Source organism: Camellia sinensis, chromosome 12, assembly GCF_055761805.1.
Source record: "Camellia sinensis isolate YWXY chromosome 12, ASM5576180v1, whole genome shotgun sequence".
Classification (NCBI taxonomy): domain Eukaryota; kingdom Viridiplantae; phylum Streptophyta; class Magnoliopsida; order Ericales; family Theaceae; genus Camellia; species Camellia sinensis.
Window position 1 is genome coordinate 72,818,137 of NC_138972.1, and position 25,352 is coordinate 72,843,488.

A 25,352-nucleotide genomic window follows, 5' to 3' on the forward strand; every position below is an offset into this window, starting at 1 on the left:
GAATTTATTTTAGCAACAGGAGCAAACGTCTCCTGATAGTCGATCCCATAAGTTTGAGTGAAGCCTTTAGCCACCAGTCTCGCCTTGTGTCTCTCAACGCTTCCATCTGCGTTACATTTTATCGTAAACACCCATTTACACCCAACTGTTTTCTTGTCTTTGGGTAGATCAACTATCTCCCAAGTACCACTTCTCCTTAAAGCATTCATCTCCTCCATGACTGCTAATTTCCAATTCGGATCATCCAATGCTTCCTGTATATTCCTTGGAACAAACAAGTGTGAAATCCTAGATGTGAAAGCTCTATGGTTTTTAGACAGTCTTTGATAGGAGAGGTAATTTGCAATAGGATGATTAATGCAATTTCGAACACCTTTCCTAATTGCTATAGGAACATCAAGGTCGGAAATAGAAGGAATAGGATTACCTAAAATTTCGATGCCAAAACTCGGGTGGACATTCGGGTCATTAGGATGGACATTCGGGTCATTATTCCTCAGATGAAATCGCTTCCTAGTATAAACCTGAAGCTCAGGATTTAGATCATTTTGTAGTACTTCTCCCCCTAAACAAGAATCTTCTTGACTAGGCACCATAGAACTTGGTTCTCCTAAGTGATCATTATCAGACAGATGTGGTTTTTGTGTAGGATAAATGACATTGGGGAGCGGGATAGAAATATCCCAAAAACGGTCTTCTACTCCACTTGTCTCCCCCTGAAGAGAAGTGTTGGGGAAATAGGATTTTGTTTCCACAAATGACACATCCATACTCACATGAAATTTCTTGGTTTGAGGATCGAAACACTTATACCCCTTTTTGTTTGAGGAATAACCCAAAAAAACACATTTTATAGCATGGGGGTCAAGTTTTGAACGAAATTGACTAGGAACATGAACATAGGCAGTACATCCAAAAACTTTGGCGGGTAAATCAGAAAACAACCTCGTGTCAGGAAAAAAAGTTTTGAGACAATCGAAAGATGTTTTGTATGTTAACACCTTTGTAGGCATCCTGTTTATCAAATAAGTGGCTGTTAAAATTGCTTCACCCCATAAATATTTAGGAACATGCATGTAAAACATTATAGCACGTGCTACTTCAAGTAGATGTTTATTTTTTCGTTCTGCAATGCCATTTTGTTGAGGGGTATCCCGACATGTAGATTGATGAAAAATCCCCTTTTTTTCCAAAAATTCACCCAACTGCTCATTGAAATATTCTGTTCCATTATCAGAATGTAAAATACCAATTTTGGTTTGAAATTGGTTTTCAATCATATTGTAAAAATTTGTGAATAAATTTTTCACGTCAGATTTTTTATTCATCAAATAAATCCAACATAAGCGGGTATGGTCATCAATAAATGTAACAAACCATCTTTTACCAGAAAGAGTAGTGATTTTAGAAGGGCCCCAAACATCACTATGAATCAAATAAAAAGGTTTGGAAGCCTGGTAAGGTTTTGGCAAATAAGTAGAGCGATGAAATTTTGCAAAAATGCAACTTTCACAATGAAAAGAAGAACAATCAATCCCTTTAAATAATTCTGGAAATAAATGTTTCAGATAAAGAAAACTAGGATGTCCTAGCCTATAGTGCCATAGCATTATTTTTTCTCGAACAGAGATTGAACTAGTACTATTAAAGCTCTGAGCTTTTTTATTACTAACAGGTACTTCATCAAAGTAGTAAAGACCTTCAAGCATCCTAGCACGCCCAATCATCATCCCCGAGTTCTGGTCCTGAAATTCACAATGGGATTCAAAAAATGTAACACGACAATTAGAATCCTTAGATAGTTTACTGACAGACAAAAGGTTACAGGCTAAGTTGGGGACGTGAAAAACAGCATTGAGATTAATTTTCTCAGTTAGTTTAATAAATCCTTTTCCTGCAATAGGTGAAAAACTACCATCGGCTATTCTGATTTTGTCATGACCAGAACAAGGGAAATAGGTACTAAATAAATGGGAAAAACTAGTCATGTGATCGGAGGCACCGGAATCTATGATCCACGGAGAGAAGTTTAGGCAAGAGAAGGCTTTAGGATTTCTACCTGTTTGTGCCAACAAAACACTAGGAGTACCGGATGAGGAGTTGGATTTTATCAGCTTTAAGAGTTGATCAATCTGCTCTTTGTTGAAGGGACCTGAATCGGCTTCATTAGCGGTAGGAAAGCCACGATTCTTGTCTCCTTGTTTGCTGCTTTTCCAGTTGACAGGTTTGCCATGGATCTTCCAACACGTTTCGCGTGTATGGCGAGGCTTGTTGCAAAAATCACACCAGACCCGTGGCTTATCATCAAACCTGCGCTGGTAATTTGCAGCCTTGTTGGCCGCAGCATCGCTAATTAAAGCAGAAATTTCAATTGATTCACCAGTACCTTTTTTCTTAAGCATGACGCTCCTTCGGCTCTCTTCCCTTCTGACTTCGGCAAATACTTCGCCAATGGATGGGAGAGGAGGTCTGCCAATAATTCTTCCTCGCACTTCATCGAACTCAATGTTGAGGCCGGCAAGAAACTTGTAAATACGGCTGTCTTCCACAGTTTTCTTGTGGTGGTTGCAGTCGTCAACCGATTTCCATTCGTATGTGTTGAAGATGTCAAGATCCTGCCACAACCTTTTCAACGAATTGAAATATTTGGTGACGGAATCATCTCCTTGACGAATCTCTCCCAACTTCAAAGTTAAGTCGAAAGCTTGAGATTGATTTCCTAGGTCAGAATACATCTGACTAACATTATCCCACAATTCTTGTGCAGTAGGATAGCACATGTAATTAGAGCTTATATCCTCCTCCATGGAATTGACCAACCATGTCATAACCATAGAATTTTCAGCGTCCCAACTGTCGAACAGCGGATCATTAACAGCAGGAGCCTTCTTGTCACCAGTGATGTAACCGATATTTCCTTGCCCACGGATATACATCCGGACAGATTGTGACCAGCGGAGAAAATTATCACCATTTAGGCGGATGGTGGTGATTTGGACAGAGTGAGAGTTTGACGTTTTCACCGGAATGGCAGCGGCAGGGGTTGAAGTGGTTTCGGACGTGACTTCCGACATGGCTATGACGGTTTTAGGGCTGCTGTGTTTTTTGTAGCTCTGATACCAACTTAGAAAATCTGAGGAAGAAGAACTCCGAAAATATGAGGAAGAAGGAATATATTTCTGTTATATTCAAAACTTCTTATTTTACAAGACCAAATGACACTCCTTATATAGGAGATATTACAAACATCATTATAACCCATTATATGCCACTTACATATTATATATTACCACTATCTACCACTATCATATTATATACATGCCACTATCTACCACCAACACCACTATCATATTCTATACATGCCACTATCTACCACCAACACCACTATCATATTCTGTACATGCCACTATCTTATTATATGCATTAACACAAATTTCCAGCATATATATTGAACGTGTCCCCAGCTTGTCCTGAATATATATATTTTTTTCATATAAATTGAATTTATTTTTTTCATATATTTAACGTGTCCTCGACAATTTTTCAAAATTTCAGGACACGACATGGGGGATACATAAAAAAAATAATGTTTTTATATATTTATGTCATATATATTACAATATTCGTGAATTTAGAAAATACTAAATCAATATTGTGTTCGATTTTTTTAAATTTTTTTATTGGATATGATTTATTTATAATAAACTATGGGGGTGTTTGGCAAGAAAAGTTTTATCCTCTTTTAGGCTAAAATTCACAAAAAGACAAAATAGGCGAAAATAGCTAATAAGACAAAATGTCACATCAAACCCATAATTATTTCACTTTTTCTCTCACAAATATCACATCCAATTATAAAAAAATCCAATCATCTTCCCAAACACAAAAATTTTAGTTTACTAAAATAGCCAAAAACTAAAATAGCAACTTCCCAAACACCCACTATTTGTTTATTTATTTTCTTGGATTGGTTTGCAATATAGTTTTTTCCTCAGCATGCTTGGACATGATGGGCTTAATTTTTAAACCTGCTTGATGTAGTCCAAGTAGAAAGCCATGCACAGCGAATTGGGTCTCTGAAAATTTAGAATAAAACACCCACAAAGCCCATAACAATGTACAACGGACCAACAAAAAGAGAGCCTACCCCATTAAGTGGAAAAAAATAAAAAACGATTCTGAACCCAGGATGCCTCTGTCAAAGAAGATGAAGTTGAACCAGGTAAGTATTCTTCTTCTATACTGTTATTGTCTCTTGTGTGACTTCTTCCTTCATCTCTTTCTCTGTGAATCACAGATCTAGAGTTCCTACAGGTAGCATGAACAAAATCACTGATTTTTTAATTTTATTTTTGGCAATGTTCGGAGAGTGTTGGAGGTGTGTCCGGCAACTAAAAGAAGTGAACAAAAGTTGGTTACAAGAGAGGGCATGTCTGACATGTGTTTGCCGTGTGTTCGAACTTATCTGTGTCCTAGACGTGTTGGACACTAATACATTAGGCTAGATGGAGTGCATGTGCTTCATAGGTTTTCATATATAATGGACGTGATTCATGAGATGAATGTTTTAACCTCATGGTTATATTAAATGTGCTTTATGTAGGTAAAGGAGTTTCATTTACGTGAGATCTCCCAAGTTTTGTAACTTGGAAATTTCACAGTTGTTAATAGAATTAGGGTCTCTATTAGGTCAACAACAACATAATTAATTTTTATGTGGGTGGTTGGGTTTGTCCAACTAGAACATGACATTTTCAGAATATGACACTTCAAAGGCTGAATTTGCGGTTGATTCGATTTGAGTAATGTGGTGCGGGAAATACTAATTTAAGGGATGTGTTACATGATGTCTATCATGGAATTCCTAGAACACGTCATTTCTTTTCTATCTCAGTTTTGCTACTTACTTCCAATGTTCCCTTTTTTTGTTGGTAATGTATTTTTTTTTGATAATTAATTATCTCTAAATGTTAATAATACAGGCATTGATTTGGAAAATCCAGTTATTGATGTCACTCCATCTCCCCTTACCGGCTATACATCATCTTCTCATGGTTCCAAAGATGTTTTATTGTGTGAATGCGTTCAAGTTGCTAGTCAGTCAAGATTGGAACTTGGGAGTTATGCAGTGCATATCAGGTTAAATTGGTCCCATCTGCAGTAATTCCTGAGAGACTGCACAACAAAATTTAGATTTGTTTTCACCAGTAAGTGAAATGTCCTTGAATTTTGACTCTTTTAACTCCCACCCTCTTTCTCTCCCTAATACTCTACATTACATGGACTTGGGTACAATTGTCGGGTGTGGGTATGTATCTAGGGGTCGGACTCAGCAAACCTCTAAATGAGGGATACGCGAGTACGTCTAAAAGGTACCCAAAATTAGACACGGGTACGTGGATGCGGCTAAACATGGATGTATCAAAAAAATATTATGTATTTTTTTGATAAAGTTACAATAATTTATGGCTCAAAATGATTACATATTTTTATGATGATGCTACACATTTGTAGTTAAAAAATATTGAATAAAAATTATATATAACGTTATTAAAAAAAATGAATAATTTATTTTCCATGGATATAAGTTAAATTCCAACACCTTAATTAGTATTAGTCCCAAACATGAGAAGCTCATGTAAGACCATCTCCAACGCTGCATTTAATATTTTATCAAATTTAAATTTGATGAAAAACGGCAACTGTTTAACCTCTAACCCTTTCATCAAACTCATATCAACTGAGGGATGAACCAAAACTTTCATCAAATGGAGGCTTTCATCTTTTATCAAATTTAAATTGTTATCGTTGGGCCAGACATCCTCCTGGATGCCCACCCACGAGCAACTTTGATAGCCTTTTTTGCTCATGTCCGGACGACCGCCCGGATGTCCCCCCGGACAACTAGGGATGTGAAAAAATCTGATGAAAATTCTAGTTTTAGTATTGGAGTGAACGGTATCATACCCCTATTGTATCGTGTCGACACGGGTACCTCTCAAAATACAAAGAGTCCATGTAACGTAGCTGATACTTCAACGCGATAGTTATGTTGATTGAAAATAGTATCTCACATAGAAAGTGTTTTGTAGGAATGCTTCACGTGGTTTATGACAATGTGAAACCGATGAATGGAAAACTGTCCACAAGGAGCTTTGGAGCTCTGTAATGTCACCTTATGAGGACAGATATGTTGATGTGAAGTTTGTTGATAAAATTGCTGGTTATGTGACAGTAACAGTTGATAAAGGTCAGGGATTTATCTCCTGGTGCTTGGGTTTAATTTATCTTCTGTCTCCCTCCATCTTTTGATGTTTGTCTTTGGCTTTTGTGGTTTGTGCAGAGTTTCAAAGATGGCGTCTCTTTTGTCTTGCTTTTGGTTTTGTTTTATTGCTGTTGGCACCACTGGTCAGCAGTTGGGTTCCCTTCTATTATAGCAGTTCAATGGCTGTTGGAGTTTTTCTTGTCATTATTATCCTTCTTTTTCAGGTATTTGGATTTGATGTGCATTGTATAGTAGTCTTTTTTTTAAAGAAAAAAAAAATCTGTTGCCTTTTATTTTACTCTGTATTCTCATATGGTGCCCACTTATTCTTCTTAAGGTTTCAATTTCTATCACATAACAAAAATCAAAGTTGTTGGCCTGTTTAGTTGTACAGAAATCTTGAAATGTTTTCAACATGAAACCTTTGCAACCTTTGACAAAAATCTGGTTGTAGAAAATGCAGGCATTCACTGGTAATATTGGTGATATGATCCATAACAACCAAAAATCTTATAACCTGTGTGGATTTTATATTTTCATGGTCTCTCCAAAGGAGAAGAAATGATGAGAAATAAAAATAGGGCTTTGATTTTTGTCCTTCTCCAGCTTTAGAATTAAATGATGAAGAGGATGGAAAAGTCTTCTTGTTTCTGTATTGCATGATTTAGGGTGGCACTTCTCGAAGATACAATGAGTAATAGTTGTTTGACATTGACCAATTAATGTTCCTGTAAAGAGTGATCTGATCTGGGTCCATGGTGCCAAAAAGAAAAGAGGAAGGTCAAGAGAGGCATAGGATGGGAACTATAAAACAAAAAAGGAAAAAAAAAGAAAAGAGTGACATAGGATGGGGCGGTGACAAATTACATGATTGCTTCAGATTTAATCGAGAATATGGATTGGAATAGAGTGGATAGGAGAAAACAAATTCGTGTACCTGAAGCCAGTTTTTTGGGGCTAAGTGATGTAGAACAACTGGAAAAGAAGAATAGTAATACTGAAGAAAGCGAATAAACCACACAGAAAATAAAAACAAACCCTAAAATACTCAAATACAACTCTCAATTTTCAATACTCATTCAACGCTGAATAATCCTCCTACATAAAGGCCTAGTTACCCTTCTTATGAGACGAAAACTTAGCATTATGACTTGTGTTAGATTCATTATTCTTCAATTGAGTTTTTATTGCTGGCTGAATTGTTGGCGATGGGGAATATATTTGATTCTTCTTCTTATTAGTTTGATTTGGTGTAATGAATTTCCGGATTTGTTTTGGATATTGATTACTGAATATATTTGATTTTGCTTTGGAACTATTTCCCTTTTCTTTCCTCTCTTCATACTCTTCTTACTTCTCTTCTCTTCCTCTTTCTCCTTCTTTATCATTCTTTTAGTGTTACATCTGTTGGAGCTTGGGTTTACTATCATTTTGTATGCAAGTGCTATAATTTTATAAAACATTTTACTGCCTAGTTTCATATGTTGCTTCTGAATTTATTGATGAAATATCTCATTGGACTGCCGCTGAAATTGGTTTAGGGGATGAAATTATTACAACTGGGAGGAAAAATGTCTTCTACCTCACTTTATATGGATCAGTGATAAGTGCTTTTCTGCTTTAGTATTGCGATGTTAGGATCTTTTTTTTTGGTGTTTGATATCTTATGGAATTGACTTGCGTTTGATGTCAGCTTGGAGCTGGTTCTTTCCTGTTACATGACTTTTCAATGTTGGTCAATTCAATTCTTGTCAGTTTTGGGCTGAGTGAAGAGATGCACAACCCTGTATGTCTTACTACCATTATGTTTATATAATGAAGACTTGTTTCCCAAAGTGATTGGCTTCATTTGGTCTGGAATGTACTGTATTTCAATTTTTTAGTGATGTAGTATAATAAATAGATAAGAGTCTGTTAAATAGCTTCTTAGTTGTAGTATATAAATAGGTGATGTATTACCCATTGTACTCAGTTTTGGAATAAAGAACATATATTGTGATTGGAGTAGACCTTAGTTTCTCCCTCTAGCCCTTGGGGGTTTTACCCCTAATTGGGGCATTTGTCTTCTCTCTCTCAATTTGATCTTGATTTGGCATTTGGATTTCATTATTTGGTATCAGAGCATAGGATCTTGTACTTCATTGTTTTTAATTGTACATAGAGCTCGTCAATTAGAAAGGAGCAACATACCTGACTCTGGATCTAAACCCTAATTCCTGGGTGCGAATGCTAGATCATTTCACCAGAAGTTGCCATCACAAGTGTGATTGATTTGATTTGAAGCCATAGAATTGACATTGCAATCAAGAGTTGACCCTAGATTTGGTAGTCGCGACTTGCTTTTGAATCTTGAAGCCTTCATTCGAGTTCAGATCTCAGTTCGAAGCCCTTCATTTGTTTGAATATGTCAGGAAACCGGGGAATACCATCTCTTTTTGAAGTCTAAGTGGAAATTACGATTTGACCAGATTGCTTCGTTGACTCCGCTGGACGAACGAGGAATTTTTTTTTGTTTAGTTGTTCTGGGTTGCATCTGGCTTGAAGTTCAAACCTAGAATCTCTCTAAAGTCGAAGTTGAAAACCCATCGCGATTTGAAGACCCATTGCAAACTCGAAGTTGCTATTGTTCATCGCGATTGCAACCTAGCTCTTTGATTGAGTTCGCGTTTGCTGGAATTCTTGAATCCTCTTATTGAGTCAAGTTCGCAAACTTTGAATTCTACTGGTCTTGCGATTTCAGTTTGGCCTTGCGATCTGACTTGCAAGATGAGATTCGATCTGGGTTTGGTCCTTCGACTCCAGTTTGTCGCTGAATTAGGTATCACAACTCTTCGTGAACCAACTCCCTTGAACTCCATGTACCACTTCGATTCTACATCTTGGGTTTGAAGCTGTGAGTCGACTTCGACAATCAATTGCAAGTTGCGATTCAACCCTCTTCAACAAGTTGATGTCAGGAGTAGTGAACTCGTCTTCTTTTGAAGTTGCAACTGCAGATTACCAAAAAAATCAACTTAAAGATTTAATCTCATAGTTCAAAAGTGATTCAAAATCTGACCTAGTTATGTTTTTCAAGTTGATCGACATGACTCAATTCAATTCTGGTATGTTTGACTCAGTTTTCTTCTCAATTGGAATTGTCTTGAATCAATTTGCGATGTGGCTATCTTATTCCTGATTCTTATTCTTGGATTGGATCTTTGATTATTTGCTGCTGCATACTGTTGTGAATGGATATTGAATTGAGTTGTCCTCAATTGTGAAATTGGGCCTGAAACTGTGATCTCTGTAATTTGGCATATCTAGACTATTTGTGGGTCATTTTGGTTTGTTTGGTTATGGCTAATTGGGATCGAGGTCATCGAGATGGCCATGGTAGAGCTCATGCTCCGACTTTGGGTGAAGAAACTGAGATGAAGTTCTCAATTGGAAGGGACACTGATGCTAATCCAAATCAAAATTCTTAATCAAAAAGATGAGTTGAAGCAAATGAGTGGATGACTTGTCACATCGCAAGCCGCCATTGAAATATTTGACAGCTTTAAAGAAATTATTTGAAGTTTATCGTCAGGACTCTTTCATATCTCTTCACAAAGTTGTTTTGAGTTGAGTAGGTTGCTTCTTGTGTGCTCAGTTCACATTGGTGCCAAGGGAGGAAAGAAAGAACTCGTGTAGTGCCGAATTCCAGCTCGTGATCAACTACTCTCATGGTTTTGCCTAGTGGATACATTGTCCATCCTATCATTGTGTCAATCTTCTTAGCTTTGCTTTGGAAGATGTCATTTGCCAACTATTGGTCTCATTCCAACAGAATGAGTACTCTTCTGCACGAGTATGCTAGTTAGAGGTGAAGGGGTTTGGAAATAGGGGTCTATCTGAGTTTTTTATCGAGAGGATATGGACACACTGGTAGGTCGTTTTGCACACCAAAAATAAATCCTTACGGAGACCTTAATTCAATAGAATAGTGGTTTAGTTTGGGGATCGATCCACAGGGACTAAAAAGTTAAGTTGTTTAAATTTCAGATTAATTCTTAAATCAATTCAAAAGTAGATAAGAAGAATTTTGTATGAGCTTAATTAAATTAAACAAATAAATATAATTAAACTAGTATCAATCAAATAGAAGAGACTCAGGGTTTCGAATCCACCATAACATTGTAATCAATGAACTGTAACAGTTTACAGATTTATTATTCAACTCAACTATAATCCGTTAGTGACAAGAAGTCCCAATAGTATCGTCTAGAGGATAATTGGTAGTTTAACGATTAACATAGACTATCTAGTATTAGCACGAATCGTCTCTCCTAGCATAGACTATTTTAACTGAATAAAAGCAAATCAATGAAAACTGTTGTATAAGTATGCAATTAGAATCACAAAAACTAAGAACATGTGCCAGATAGAAAGATTCAAAACAAAGTAATAATATAGAAAAGCCTTAATCTTATACAATTGTTGAATCAATAATAAAAACCCAAACTAAATACAAAACATTGTTACTTGACTAGAGTTTCATCCAAACCCTAAGAGGAGAGCTCCTTAGCTGCACACGTCTTCGTAGCCTCCGCATTCTCTGTCTAAAATCAAGAACAATCCTAATAATGAATAGGGTTTTATATTTATAGACATTAGGAGCCTTCTAAGTAATACCCAAGAGGTTAGAATTTCCCAAAATGAAAGGACAATTCGGATGTAATTATTCTCAGCTTTTTAGGCTCATCTTGTTGGCCTGTTTTGACCTGGTAAAAGTCAAAATTTGAAAATTCCTATTTCGCACAAAATCGTAGCCCTTTGAGTTATCTTTCCAATGCCGCTTGAATCACTTAAATCCAAGATTTTAAGAAGCAGCCGCAACCGTTACATTACGTAACGGTTGTGGTGGTTACCGTCACCTGTTACGGCCGCTATAGCGGTGTGACGGAAATTCACATGTGTAACGGCCGTTTCGGTCTTACATAACGGCCGTAGCGGTACCGTAACGGCCGTGACGGTCTGTTAGACACCGTTACATTACACCCATGGTTTCAAAATGTGGCGTTACATAAAGGTTGTAGTGGTAGGCACCACGCGTTACCCTCGCTTTTGTTGCGTGATTGAGATTTATAGGTATGTCGGCTGTAGCGGTCATAACGGTGCCATAATGGCCTGTTATGAACTGTTACGTAAAAATAAAAAAAAAATAAAAAAAAAAAGGGAAAAGAGGGATAGAGAGAGAAGAGGGGAGATAGAGGAGTAAGAGATAGAGAGAAAAGAGGGAAGATGAAAATGTTATTGATTTGTTGAAGCTGTAAGACCTATGCTATTCTATTCAGCTGCTATCACTCAACCATTTTATTTGTTTTTGTCTATCTATATATTGTTTGAAAATAATAATAATAAGTGTGATCATTATCTATTTGGCTTGATTAAAAAATATATATATATATGTATATTTAGGTTCTTATTTATTCTCTTACTTTTTGTCATTGTTTATCTTATATACTATAGTTAGCGATTGACTTTTTTGTAAAATATCTAGAAAACATAACACCTATAATTATATATTAATACATATTTTATAGTTGTCAATTTTTTTTGATTAGTTTATTTTATTTTTATTTACAGGTTATCCAAAAAGAGGATGAATATTAAAGTGATCAAAAAAAAAAAATCTTTATAATTTATTTTTTAATTTTTATATGATTACATTAGCATGTATAATTTTTTTTTAAAACTATTCAAGTTAAAATTTGCATATGCTTCTACAAGTATAATAATTAAAAAAATAATTTTATACATCTAAGCCCAATAATATTTTTTTTTTTGCTACAAGCGTAATATGGATTTATGACTTACAAAGTCATTAATTATTAAAAAAAATGTAAAAAACTCGGTTTATAGTGATTTAAAAATATGAAATATATTGGATCATACTTAAAAATTTACAAAAATGGATCAATATTTATTTTAAAACCCAACAAATATGATTATGGAAAAAAAAAAATATGCGTATCGGTAAGTTTTTTTCAAATTGTGCGAAAAATAAAAAAATTCAAGATTTCGGTTACCGCAACCGTTACGCTATGGCCTTTACACCCCGCAACCGCAACCGCTTTTCAGAACCTTGGCAGCACCTATTCCTTACATATCGTTACATGAGTAGTACTACATCACCTATTTATATACTACAACTAATAAGGTATTTAACAAACACTTAGGCCTTGTTTGGTTTGTGTTTCTCAAAAAATTTTGGGAAAAATTCTCTACAAATAAGTTTTCAAAAGTAATCAAACCAAACAAATTTTCCCAAATTTTTTTTCCAAAACTTGTTTGGTTTACAAATTTTCCAAACAAATCTCTCTCTCATACACATCAAATCAATCACTTTTTTCAAAACTCGCTCTCAAAATAATTTTTCAAAACATCTTTTGAAAAAAAATCAAACCAAACAAATTTTCGTACTTTTTATCTCAAAACATGTTTCTCAAATACAAACCAAACAAGGCCTTAGTCTATTTATTATACTACATCATATAGATTATATATATTCTAAAGCCTACCCTGCTTTTGAAGTATGACAAATTTCGATTGTGCAACCCTTTAACTAAAACTCAACAAAATGATTTGATAAATGTTAACTCATCTAAGAGCTTAAACTGTTGGAGAAAGTGGTGACTTCACTACTTATAAATTATATCCTCAACAAGCCCCTCACATATGGCCAAACTCTCCTCCAAAAGCAGGCCAAAGAGGTGCAAGTATTATAATTACCGGGTAGGTGTTGAGGTTCAAAGACATGATCTATTACATGCTCTAGTACCATGATAAATTGTTGACAAGCTACTCTTCCTGTCCTTCAACATGATCCTTAAAGTTTTATGTTGTCTTAGCAACTTTTCTGGCTGCCATAATACTCATCGTCAATAAAAGAGTGGAAAATAATCAAAGAAGAATACAGTTTCCCTGAGATTAGAAAAAAAAGAAATGCAAGTACATGTGTTGCATGAAAAGAAACAAGAAGAAAACATTCCTAATTAAAGAAGAATACATTTGCATGCGTTGTATTACATTTGTTCGCAAGAACTAATTTAGCCCTTTGAACACACTCCACCCATGCTTCTTGGACAAAAATAATCCCCCATAATAACCACTGAAGTCCATTAAAAAATTACCACAACATCCTCGTTCTCTTACATTACACCGGACAAAAGATAGAAGGAATAGAGACTTGAGACTCTAGCCTTGATACTATACCTTGAGGTATCTTACCTTATGTCTTCCACCCTATGAAGCATGCGTACGGGTACGAGTATGAGTACGTCAATACGGTAAAATCTAAAAAAAGTAAATCATGGGTATAACTAGGTACGTTAGTAAAAAAAGATTTATTTTTAATTTAGAGTTGTGCAAGAATTAGGTAAATGGTTTAGTAGGTTAAGATACAACGTACAATTTACATTTAATACCAAAAGTAAGGTATAAAGCAAAATTAAATGTCATTATATTGAATAACTGACAAACCAAAGATTAATTTTAAAATCAATACATAAAAAATCCAATGAAACTGAATTCACCTTTGTATAAAAGAAAATATTATTCCGGCTTCAGTATGACTTCGGTATATACTAGGTACCTCTAGGGAATGACAAAAATTAAGAAGGAAAATTTAGGTATGTGCTTTGTGTACCTGATATGTACGCAGAACAACAATGCAAAGTGCTAGTACCCGATACGGTTATAGCATGTTTGTCGAAGTACCTATACTTCATCGTTCCACCCAATGCTATGGAACTTACCTGCTCGTTGTCCATAAGAGGGACTTGCAAACCCTCTTTTGAACAATCAACTCTAATCATCTCCCACCCTTTGTATTATTCAGAGCTATTGTATTGCTCCACTCAGGTCTTGAAGCATCTCCCTCTTTTGTTCCTTCTCGAGCACACATTTCTTGGCAATCAAAGCTTCCCCTTCTGAGAACAAAGACCACCTCCTTTTCACAACCACCAAAGATGCCCCATAGAGCTGAAAAATGACCATATAACAAGGGGTGATTGTCTAGAAGAATAAGGCCCTACTCTTTTCACAAGGTCTATTAGGATAAAAAGAATAAGCCCCCGAAAGCAAACACACCAAAGCTTGATGGCACTAAGGACCATTTTGACAAAATGCAACTCTTATGTCTTCAACCATGAGTAGGGCTTGATTGTTAGGATAGTGTGTAACCCATTTTCCTTTCTATTCCTAGCTCGAATAAAACAAACCACTTTTTCTTATCCCATCAGGAACTAGCCTAGTACAAAGTCTATTGTGTAGAATGTTCAAAAAATTATCCAAATCGTTCAATCTGAATGACCCGACTAGAGCATCATCGGATGGTTTTGAAATCAGTTACGGTTTGTGGTGGGTGAAGTTCTTAATTTTTTCAATCAACCAGTCGGATGTCAGGTCTACTGTCCAGAAATTTGCCACCCGAACCAACTAATGTATTTACTTAGCATATTGCATCTACCTGTGTTACGTTAGTATTGGCTCTTGAGTCACTTTCCTTATCATATTATCTTATCTCTAAAGACTAGAGCTATCTGAAAAAAGACTAGACCTATGTACTACCCTTTGCCCTTTTACCTATAGTCATATCTAAGTCTTCTCTCTTTCCCATCGTATCACTCTGAGTCACTTTTTTCTGTGTTTGTGTCTTTCGTTCTCTCCTTCGGAAGTCATGATCTGATGAATGAAAATCTATGAAGCACGGGTACTCCAAAAATGGTGCCGTACGAGTATTGGGTACTTACCAGGTGTGGGTGCGGGTGCGGGTGCGGGTGCGGCTGAGGGTGCGGGTACGTGTACCTGTATGATTGCACGTGTACTGGGTACGCTAAATACATGTTGGGTACGACAGATATATTTGGCTGGGTATGTTTTGGGTACGGCGTGGTATTTTTTTTTTTTTTTGCAGTTGCAAAATTTGTTGCAGCCTTTATTATTCTTCTTTCAACTTTGAAAATCATTAGGTAATTTGTTTCCAACATTCTTTACCCATGAGTCATGGCTATGCTCTCTTTTGCATTTTGTTTTAGACAATCAAAAAAGAAAAAGAAAAAGAAAAAGAAAGAATTATATAACTTTTTAGACAAGTTGTTCTCCGTTTAGTTTTGATATTGAAACTTTGATTGCTATGTTGGATGTTTAACTATAAATAAAAAAAAAAAAAAATTTGATGTTCCCCAATCGTTCCGTATCCTACTTTTTAAAGAATTTGACGTAACGGCGTACCCTTATCGTATCCATACCCGTATCCGTACCCGCACCTGTGCTTCCTAGTTGAAGATCATCGCTTTTTGTCTCTCAAAATCTTCTTACAATATGCAATCTTTCACGGTTTCTCTTCTCTTCGTCTTGTTGCATCATTAATACCAAACAACTGTAGGCCAAGCTGCTGCTGCAAGATGGAGGTAGTGGCAAGCTGTGATAAGATGGAGGCAGACACGGTATTCACTCTTTTTTGTTGATCTGCCTTACCCTCATCCTTTCTATCACTCTTCAATCTCCCTCTAGTCTCCGCTATCCGATCTTCGCAGTCTCATCTCTCACCTCCTTTCCCTCTTCGGTCTTCCTTGCCTTTACAATTGATTTTTTTTCTTAGGGTTGTGGTTGATTGCGAGAAAAAAAAAGACAAAAATGAACCACCCAATAGACCCACCCGAAAACGGTTGCAATCTGAATGACACTGTTAAAATCCACCCACTACACCACTACCACCTCACCTACTCCACTAAACCTAACCCACTACACCACTACCACCTCCACTTCACCTACTCCACTAAACCTAACCCACTACACCACTACCACCTCCACTTCACCTACTCCACTAAACCTAACCCACTACACCACTACCACCTCCACTTCACCTACTCCACCTACCACCTACTACCACCTACTCTTCTATATATAGGAATCATTGTAACATTCAATATATCAACATATCAATCAATAATACATCAATTTATTTTACATGGTATCAGAGCTATAAGATTTAGGCCTATACTCCTCTCTTTCCGGCGGGTAGCCGGCCGGCAACCTTGCCTTCGCTGCCCGCTGGAGTTTTTCAACACATACCACAAACACATACCAGAAACTCTTCTTTCTTTGTTTCCTCATCTTTCAGTCGACTCCACGCCACAGCACCCGCGTTCGTCCCTCGCAGCAACTCCTCTTCTTCTTCGCCTCGGGCCACCGCTGTGACTCAGTCCCAGCCCAGGATCGCTCAGTTCTCCACAGCTTCAGTTCTCCTTTACCCGTTAATTCAAATTTGCAAGCTAGTTTTGACTTATCTCCTCCGCGAACGATGGCTCTGAGCGATCTCGCTTGCTCCTACGCTGCTCTCATCCTCCACGATGATGGCATCCCTGTCACCGCAGAGAAGATTGCGACACTGGTTAAGGCTGCCAACGTGCCTATAGAATCGTCCTGGCCAGGCCTCTTTGCCAAGCTTTTTGAGAAGAGGAACATCGATGACCTCTTCATGTTCCGGTTCAGTATCGTCCTCCGTCCTCACCATCCGCATCGTCCTCCGTCCTATGGAGTTGGGTTTGTTGATCATCGGGAGGCTTCTGTGCAAGCTCAGCACTCAGGTCCTGTTGAGCCCGATCATGCGCCTCCATTAACATAAACAAAACCAAAACCAAACAATGGTCTATCTGAGGAAGCTACTCAGCAGATTCTCACTCAGGTGGAGTATTATTTTATATTTTATCCCCACACCAGAAAAAAAAAAAAAAAAAAAAAAAAAAAAAAAAAAAAAAAAAAAACACAAACATTCTCACCACTTGATTTTTTCTGCATGTCCTTCCTACCATTCGGGTTTGCACAACACATTTGTTTTATTCATATCGGGGCTCAACCCCGACCAGCATTTTACACCACAAAAAAAAAAAAAAAAAAAAAAAAAAAACAAAACAAAACCAAACACACATCCACAGGCAGGATTTTTCTTCTCTACTCTGCCGCCGGTCTCTTCTTCTTGCCTCCGTCCTGGACGGCCCTTGCCGGTGTTGCCTCCGTGTTTCCCACTCCACTGGGCATGATCACTACTCCCTGCTCCTCCACTGCAGCATATGGCGGCCCTCCAAATCGGAACATCACGGTGGCCTTCCGCTTCAGCTCCTTGTTTTCCGCCTTTAGCACACTTATCTCTGCTCGCGCATCCTTATACATGCGTTGGAGCAGAGCCAGTTGGGCGTTTAACTGCTGCACCTCATTTGTCCTACTCTGCAGCCGGTTCGACAAATTTGTAACCGCAGTCATGGTTTCCACACATGACTTCAATGTATACTGATTGGCCTCCACATCCGACTGCACTGCCATTCTTTGCTCCACAGACCGCATAGGAAAGTTCAACGGAGCAAAACCAGAGGTGTTTGGTTGAGGTTCACGGGCCACCGCACCTGTTATCTCTCCTGTTGACTCGTTGAGGTCGGGAAAGAGAGTGAGCAGACCACGGGAAGATGAGGCCATGTTCTGGGTAGCTGAACGGGAAGAAGAAGCCATGTTTTTTGGGTTGCTGAGTGTTTCCGAGAAGGGTTGGATAGAGAGTATTTACAGATTGTTTTAGAATGACAAGTTCAGAGGTTTCAGTCTGGTTTGGTTTCCTCCGCCTCCGCATTGGTTTATATTGACACTGACGACGCGGCCGACACGCCGCTCTGTCGCTCACGTGCCTCGCCGCGTGTCCGGCTCACCTTTTGATGGCTCGACGCTTTCTGTCGGGTACGACTTTTGATGAAGTGGGCGCGCCTTTTGAGGGCGCAACTTTTGATGGCACGCCTTTTTATGGATTGGGCACGCATTTTGATGGCACGTCTTTTTATGGATTGGGCACGCCTTTTGATGGCACGCCTTTTGAAAGATTGGGCACACCTTTTGAGGGTGCGATTTTTTAGGGGTCCGACAAGACTCTGTAAACTGTCCCGACATTAATTCCGGTTAGCTCCTTCATGGGTCCGACAAGACTCTGTCAACTGTCCCGACATTGATTCCGGTTAGCTCCTTTATGGGTCTGACAAGACTCTGTAAACTGTCCCGACATTAATTCCGGTTAGCTCCTTCATGGGTCCGACAAGACTCTGTAAACTGTCCCGACATTGATTCCGGTCAGCTCCTTTATGGGTCCGACAAGACTCTGTAAACTGTCCCGACATTGATTCCGGTTAGTTTCTACAAGGGTCCAGCAAGACTCTGTAAACTGTCACAACAACTGTCAGAACATTGTCTGCTACAACGGTCCGACATGACCCCATAAACTGTCTTCTACATCGGTCTGACACCGCCATCCAGTGTCCTCTACACCGTTATGACACCACCATACAGTGTCCTCTACAACGTTATGACACCCCCATACAGTGTCCTCTACAACGTTATGACACCACCATCCAGTGTCTTCACCAATGGTCTGACACGACCATACAGTGTCTCCTATCTTCTTTTATTTTTATGTATTTTCTTGTTTTGTTACTCTCTCCAAACTCAAGTTGGTTAGTTCCTATCCCCCTTGAGTTTGCGGGGGGCTGTTAAAATCCACCCACTACACCACTACCACCTCACCTACTCCACTAAACCTAACCCACTACACCACTACCACCTCCACTTCACCTACTCCACTAAACCTAACCCACTACACCACTACCACCTCCACTTCACCTACTCCACCTACCACCTACTACCACCTACTCTTCTATATATAGGAATCATTGTAACATTCAATATATCAACATATCAATCAATAATACATCAATTTATTTTACAGACACATTTGGTCCAGTTTTTTTCCTAGTGTTCGGTCGAAGGCGGATGCTTGTGCTTCCCACTTGAAAGGACCAGTTTGTGTGACGAGCCAATGGCAAACCCGAACCAATCCAACCTCTGAACACACTTACTCTTGTCGTAACCCAACAGTTACTCAAGAGCCGAAATGGTTGGGATTTCCCAGACCCACTACCTTCTGCCTAGGCAATGTGGCACATTTCTCTCCATGCACTTGTCCTATAGCTAGGGGACTTACGCAATGCACCCGACTAGACTGACCCAACTTGACCCGACATGCTATGGACGGTTTCGTGAAGTTGCAAGGTCGGCAGTGGGTTGGAAGTGTAGATTTTTTATATTTTTGGTTGGCTCTTGGAATGTGGAAAAAAACCAATGATTGGACCCCGAACTGTCCAATTTATGTGTATGTATACAGGATATTCATTACACGTGCCATTGTGTCTTTGGAAATTGAGATTGCACTCTTTATCTTTTTACTTCTCAATCTAACATCCATCTTTTTTAATTTTTAAATACTATTTCATTCTCTTTCTTCTTAAATGACTTTATAATTTCTCTTTCTTCTCAATCGACTCATATTTAAAATCTATCATTCTCTTTTTCTTCTTAAATGGTATTATTTAATTCTCTCTTTTTTTTCAAATGACTTGTAGTATTTGAAATCTCTCTCTCTCTCTCTCCCTCCCCCCTTAAATAGTATTGTTTAATTTTTTTCTCTTTCTTTTTCATTCTCTTTCTACATCTAACACATATACAATCTTTCTCTAACCTGCATCTCATCTCTCTCTCTCTCTCTCTCTCTCTCAACGATGCAATCAAAGGAAGAACGCAAATGTTGTACTTGTAGAAACTAAGGTATTGAAGCATATTGATTTGGTGTTCTTTGTATTATTTTTAAACCCCCCCTTTGAAATCCCCTGCACTTAGATCTCCATCACCGCTCTCCCTCTCTAATTCGTGATTTTTATGTATTCATCAAATGGTTGAGGTTGATTTGGGTCAGATCAAACAGTGCTACTGCTCATCTCTTTTTGTTTTTCTTAGATCTACGTATGTGCGTAGAGAGTATGCGGGTCTTGAAGCAGACAGAAAGCAACATTTCAACTGGAGGAAGAAAATTGGTTGATTTTGAAGGGAGATTCGGTCAAAATTGGATGGTCAGTTTTGGAATCTGAAATGGTCGGTGTATACACAAATTTCTTGTCTGCAAAAATAAAGACAGAAAAATAGAGTAACAAATATAAATTTATTGATTTAAAATAAAATGAGTACAATCTCTACTGAAATTTCTAATCAAAGAAAATCCTCTGATTCTTCTCTTCATTAAGTTGCTTCGAGGGCTTGATATCTTGTTCCCGAATTGAGTGTCGAAATCTCCTCCAAGTAATGCGAAGAAGACCGTGAGGGCCTGATAGGTTTTTCCCAAATCAGGTTTGTAGAATCCCCTCCAATTTAGTAGAAGACGACAATATGTTTGATGACGAACTTTGATTTGAATCTTCGAACTTTTATGTTTTATGGAGATTGATCGGCTTTGGTAAAGAAACCTCGGGGCTTTAGGCTTGAATCCGATGGAGCTTTCTCTTGCTTGATGTAAATTTTTGTCTCTACAACTTGATTTATGTATGTAGAATTTGTATGAAAATTTTTGGTAGAGATCACCCCAATTTATAGGAATGGATGGAGGAGGAGTCTTAATAGACTTTAACTTCTTCGATAATTATCTCTGATTTATTTAGAGATAAATACCAAAATGTCACTTTAATGGTGTGCCATAATTTTTATTGGCTTGACCACTTCAATGTGACAAGTGACTTAATTTGATTAGTCAAAAACTTATTTGCTGCATCACTATGACTTAATTTGATTAGTCAAAGACTTGCTGCATCATTTTAACACATGGCAATATTTAATTTGACGACCATGTAATCTTGATTTGAGACCAATTAGACATGAGGCAAGATTTGATTTGCCAATAATTGTGCCATATTTTGTAGGCCTTCGTAGTGCATGGCAATTTGTAATTGGCTAAAATTTCCCAGGCTTACAGTTGGTTCAGGTGACGGGTTATGGACAAACTTGGGCCGACTTGACCCGTGAACACTCTTACCTATAGCACTTTCTTGCCCTTTTGTCTATTCATATTTGAACTAGATGACAATTGTTATGCACTAACAATGCATGCCTTTTTGCCAAGCAAACCCATGTATTGACCACGTGTGACCCTCCATTATCCTCCTCATTCGGTGAACGCTATCACCTCCAATCATTGTATGGTACGCATACCTTCAACTATCATGCACTTGAAGACCCCAATTCCGTCCAGAGAGCGATCTCAAAAGCCAAGGATTTACCTCCACTATTACTATCGTTAGAAATTGTCTTGTGTAATCTTCGACAAGAAGCCTAGCCCAACGATATTGACATCTTTGCGTGTGTCTTTGTCAACCCTTGGAACACTTCCACAAACACCTTAACAACCTCCTCATTCTATAGGTGTAGTGATAGCCTAGGAAGTGAACCCAAATTGCCTTTGGACCACCATTTCCATGACAACACTCTCCCACTAGAGACCACCAGTCAGAAGAACTCAACTTTTTTCATTTAAAACCCCTTTTCGCCTCCTCTTTTGATGGCAACAAAATAAATAAAAAAGATCTTTAACATCAAACCCAACTCTGATCGAGACCTTCCAAGGGTGATTAGCATATTCGTTGTAGAGGGGATGCCCCTATACTAGTCCACTACCCTCCCCATCAAACCTCTTTCCAAGAAATGTAAGGTTTCCTTAGCATCAATAGAATTCACTACTCTCTTTTCCCCTTGTAACCGTAGTCTAGAAGGGCTTTGATTTGGTGGCCAATACACCATTTCAGGCACCTGCATAAAGGATCAACCTCTTTCACCTTGGCTGGTTCCTTCTGCACCTTGAGTTTCAATCATCCCTCAAAGAGGACGCCTTTTATTCTTTGGCAAGAAGACCACCATTTCCTACCTTTACCAACCAAAATGCAAAGGAACCTCCCCCAGTATGAAGGAACTAACATCCATATGACTACCTTGTCACAAAATCCTTCTGTAAAATCCTTCTCACCTTCGCTACCCATTAGTTGGTTAAGGACTTCACACAACCAATCTAACTTCTCATGCTTCAGTCTGACCTAGTGATTCAAGTTTCGCTTTCTCTCTCTGAGCATCAGGAAGTCACCATCTCCATCTCTATCATCTTCCTTTTCAAGGACAATCTTAGACCATCCCAACTAAAGAGCTACGTTACACGGACTCTTTGTATTTTGAGAGGTACCCATGTCGACACGACACGACACGACACGAGTACGGGTGGGGAAAATAGCTAAATACAACCGGATACGGTTGATTTTCTTTTCTATTTTTTACGGCAGCAACAAAGGAGGAGAGAAACATGGCTCGCGACCTCATCGTCATCGTTGTTCGTCATCTTTGTCTTCTGTATTCATCTTCGTTGATGGTTGCTAGGGGTGTATTAAAGGGTTTGGTGCATTTGGGCTTATATAGGATACACTTTGGTCTGTTAATAAAATGGGCCTTATAATAAAAATTATAAGGTTATTGGGCTGGCTGGCTTTGACATGGGCTTCTCATGTTTGGGCCTAATACTGATTAAGTTGGAATTTAACTTATACCCATGGAAAATCAATTATTCATTTTTTTAAAAATAATCATATATATATTTTTTATTCAATATTTTTTAACTACAAATGTGTAGCATCATCATAAAAATATGTAGCCATTCTGAGCCATAAATTATTGTAACTTTATCAGAAAAATACATAATATTTTTTTAACACATCCATGTTTGGCCATATCCGTGTACCCGTGTCTAATTTTTGGCTACTTTTTAGATGTACCTGCGTATCCCTCATTTAGAGGTTTGCCGAGTCCGACCCTTAGATACATATCTACACCCGACACTCGTACCCGAGTCCATGTAACGTAGCTAAAGAGTGACTCTCATTGCTGAAACCTTCCGCTTCTCTCAATTTAGTGCATTTCTTTTATCTAATAAAAATCAATAATATTGAAATTGATTATGTCTAATCTGGTATAAAGACAATCATCTAGCACCTTTAACTGTCCTTATTATCTCCGTGTTAGCCCACTTACATCTATTAAAAATTTCGTCATTTTTTGGGCCACTTTTGAAAGCATTTATTTATTTTCTTCTACTACGACTTGAATCCCATTTTTATTGTTTTTCGAAAAGGAAAAATGGTGCATATGGCATGTGCTCAAAATTTCAGTCTCAAGGATTCGTAACCAAAAACACCACAAAGCCTCGTAACCTGTTCATAGCCACAAAGCCTCATAACCAAGTTCATGACCAATCACCCCAAGTTTGACCATCACAAAGCCTCACAAGTAATTACATGATTCATAATCAAGACCAAATGGCTTGATAACTGCTAGACCATAGAATTAGCGTTTTTTTATTACAGATTCAGTTTTCAACTATGTCCTTTATTTGTTTAAACTATTTACCTTGTTTGGTTACAGGTTTCTATTTTTGTACTACTTGGGATTGTTGTTGCAGGAGCTGCCCTAGGGTATTTGATGGTGCGGAAATTTGTTATTGCAGAAGATGGAAGTGTGGATGTTGGCGTAGCTCAATTTGTGAAATGGGCCATGCGCGTCATTGCAGCCACATTTATCTTCCAGGTGGGTATTGTGTTCATGTTAATAAATAGTGTGATAATGCTCCACTTGCGTATCTCTGGACCAAACGGAAATCAGTGTGCAATTTGCTTTGCATTCCTGCAATTTCTTCCTACTCTCAGAATTGTATTATTTCTGAATTTTTTATTCTTATTTTCAGTCAGAGTACTCTTGATACTCCTTTGGCAATGGGGGCATTGGCTTCTTGTTTGTCAATCTGCTTTCTTATCACTTCCTTCAAGCGGAATGGTCCAGAGTAAGTTACTTGCACCATTTTTTCCCTTCTCTCCTTGCATCATGCTGGCGGACTGGTAATTATTGTACCAAATAAATGTTCATATAATTGATGCTTAACTCAATTTATTCAACTTATTAAATCCAAAACAAATAGATCTTGTTAGCTTTTTGAGTTATATCTGTTGGGATGTTGAAATCCATTTTGGATTAGTCAAAATGGGTGGTATGCGTGATTTAATATATGAATGGTCATGAATATTGATTGAAGAGAGATCTGCTCAGTTGATAGAACAGATTTAAAAAATCTTTCGTTTGCTTGGTTTAACAAGATCTTAACTAATTATTTGTACGTAGTTCTACTATTACTTTTGGGAATTCAATTTATTCTGCAAATGGGAATCCTTGGCGGGGTAGAGGACGAGCAAATGTAAGACAAAATCGTGCTGAATTTCTCAGCAGGTCAGGGATGGTGGCTTCACGGGGAACACTGTGGAACAGCCCAAGGAGCTCTTCTGGTTGGTCTGACTCTCCTGTTAAAGGTTCACACTTTTGTTAAACTCAGCATTTCTCTCCCTAATATTTGTTTTATCTGTTGAAACATTTTTTTTAAAAAGATTTAAGCTTCTACAGAGCATTTTATTTCCCTCTTATTTTCCTTTTGACATCATGGATCACGTCCATAGTTACCACGTAAAACTCCCCATCAGATCTCTTATGAACATGAACTGTGCAAGGGTCCTTATGTTTTCTTGGATGAGCACCTGTAAAGAAATTAGCCCAGGATTGTTGGTTTACATTAGCAACTTGGAAAAGGGAACACTGGCAGATAAAACTATGGAATTAGTAGATTCAATGATTAGAAGGAAAGTACAACATGCTTACAAGAAACCAAGCGAGTAGCTGAGAAAGTAAACGAAATAGAAAAAACTTGGTACAACATTTTGTATGCTAGAAATATTGGTTAGTAGATAGATTTTTGTGAGTCTTGTGTGGTTGGGTGTTAGGATGTGTGGATCCTGATTTGTTTACCCTTTTTGATTTCCTTGATGACATAATTGGCTAGTGCTCCTTTTTATGGGGACCTTTTTGTATCTTTAGCATCTTCTTGATGCTCTTCTTCAATAAAATTTATTTATCAAAAAAAAAAAAAAAAAAAAGACGTACAAATGGTGTAGCTAAGCATCTGAAAAATAAGGTAGTAATAGTTATGAGAATAAGTTATATAGTAATATTAATTAATATTGTAATTGGAGAGTATAATTAGTGCCTATGCACCCCAAATAGGATTGGAGAAACGTATTAAAAGGAAATTTTGGGATCAACTGGATGAGTTAATACAACAAATATTTGT

At 37.8% G+C, this 25,352-nt stretch overlaps 1 protein-coding gene across 9 annotated transcripts in view; it reads left to right on the forward strand.

Annotated features, from left to right (window-relative positions):
• Positions 1–25,352, forward strand: part of LOC145789025 (uncharacterized) — a 35,291-nt gene that overhangs the window by 4,861 nt on the left and 5,078 nt on the right. For 3 of the 9 annotated variants that reach the window (XM_082898931.1, XM_082898925.1, XM_082898930.1), the window contains exons 2-8: positions 4,983–5,207; positions 6,093–6,250; positions 6,344–6,489; positions 7,959–8,051; positions 23,606–23,767; positions 23,929–24,020; positions 24,356–24,540. In XM_082898931.1, the coding sequence (XP_082755057.1) occupies positions 6,169–6,250; positions 6,344–6,489; positions 7,959–8,051; positions 23,606–23,767; positions 23,929–24,020; positions 24,356–24,540 (760 nt within the window). In that variant the 5' untranslated portion in view covers positions 4,983–5,207; positions 6,093–6,168. The remainder of the gene's footprint in view (positions 1–4,982; positions 5,208–6,092; positions 6,251–6,343; positions 6,490–7,958; positions 8,052–23,605; positions 23,768–23,928; positions 24,021–24,355; positions 24,541–25,352) is intronic. The other 6 variants (XM_082898933.1, XM_082898929.1, XM_082898932.1 and 3 more) reach the window with 4 other exon arrangements.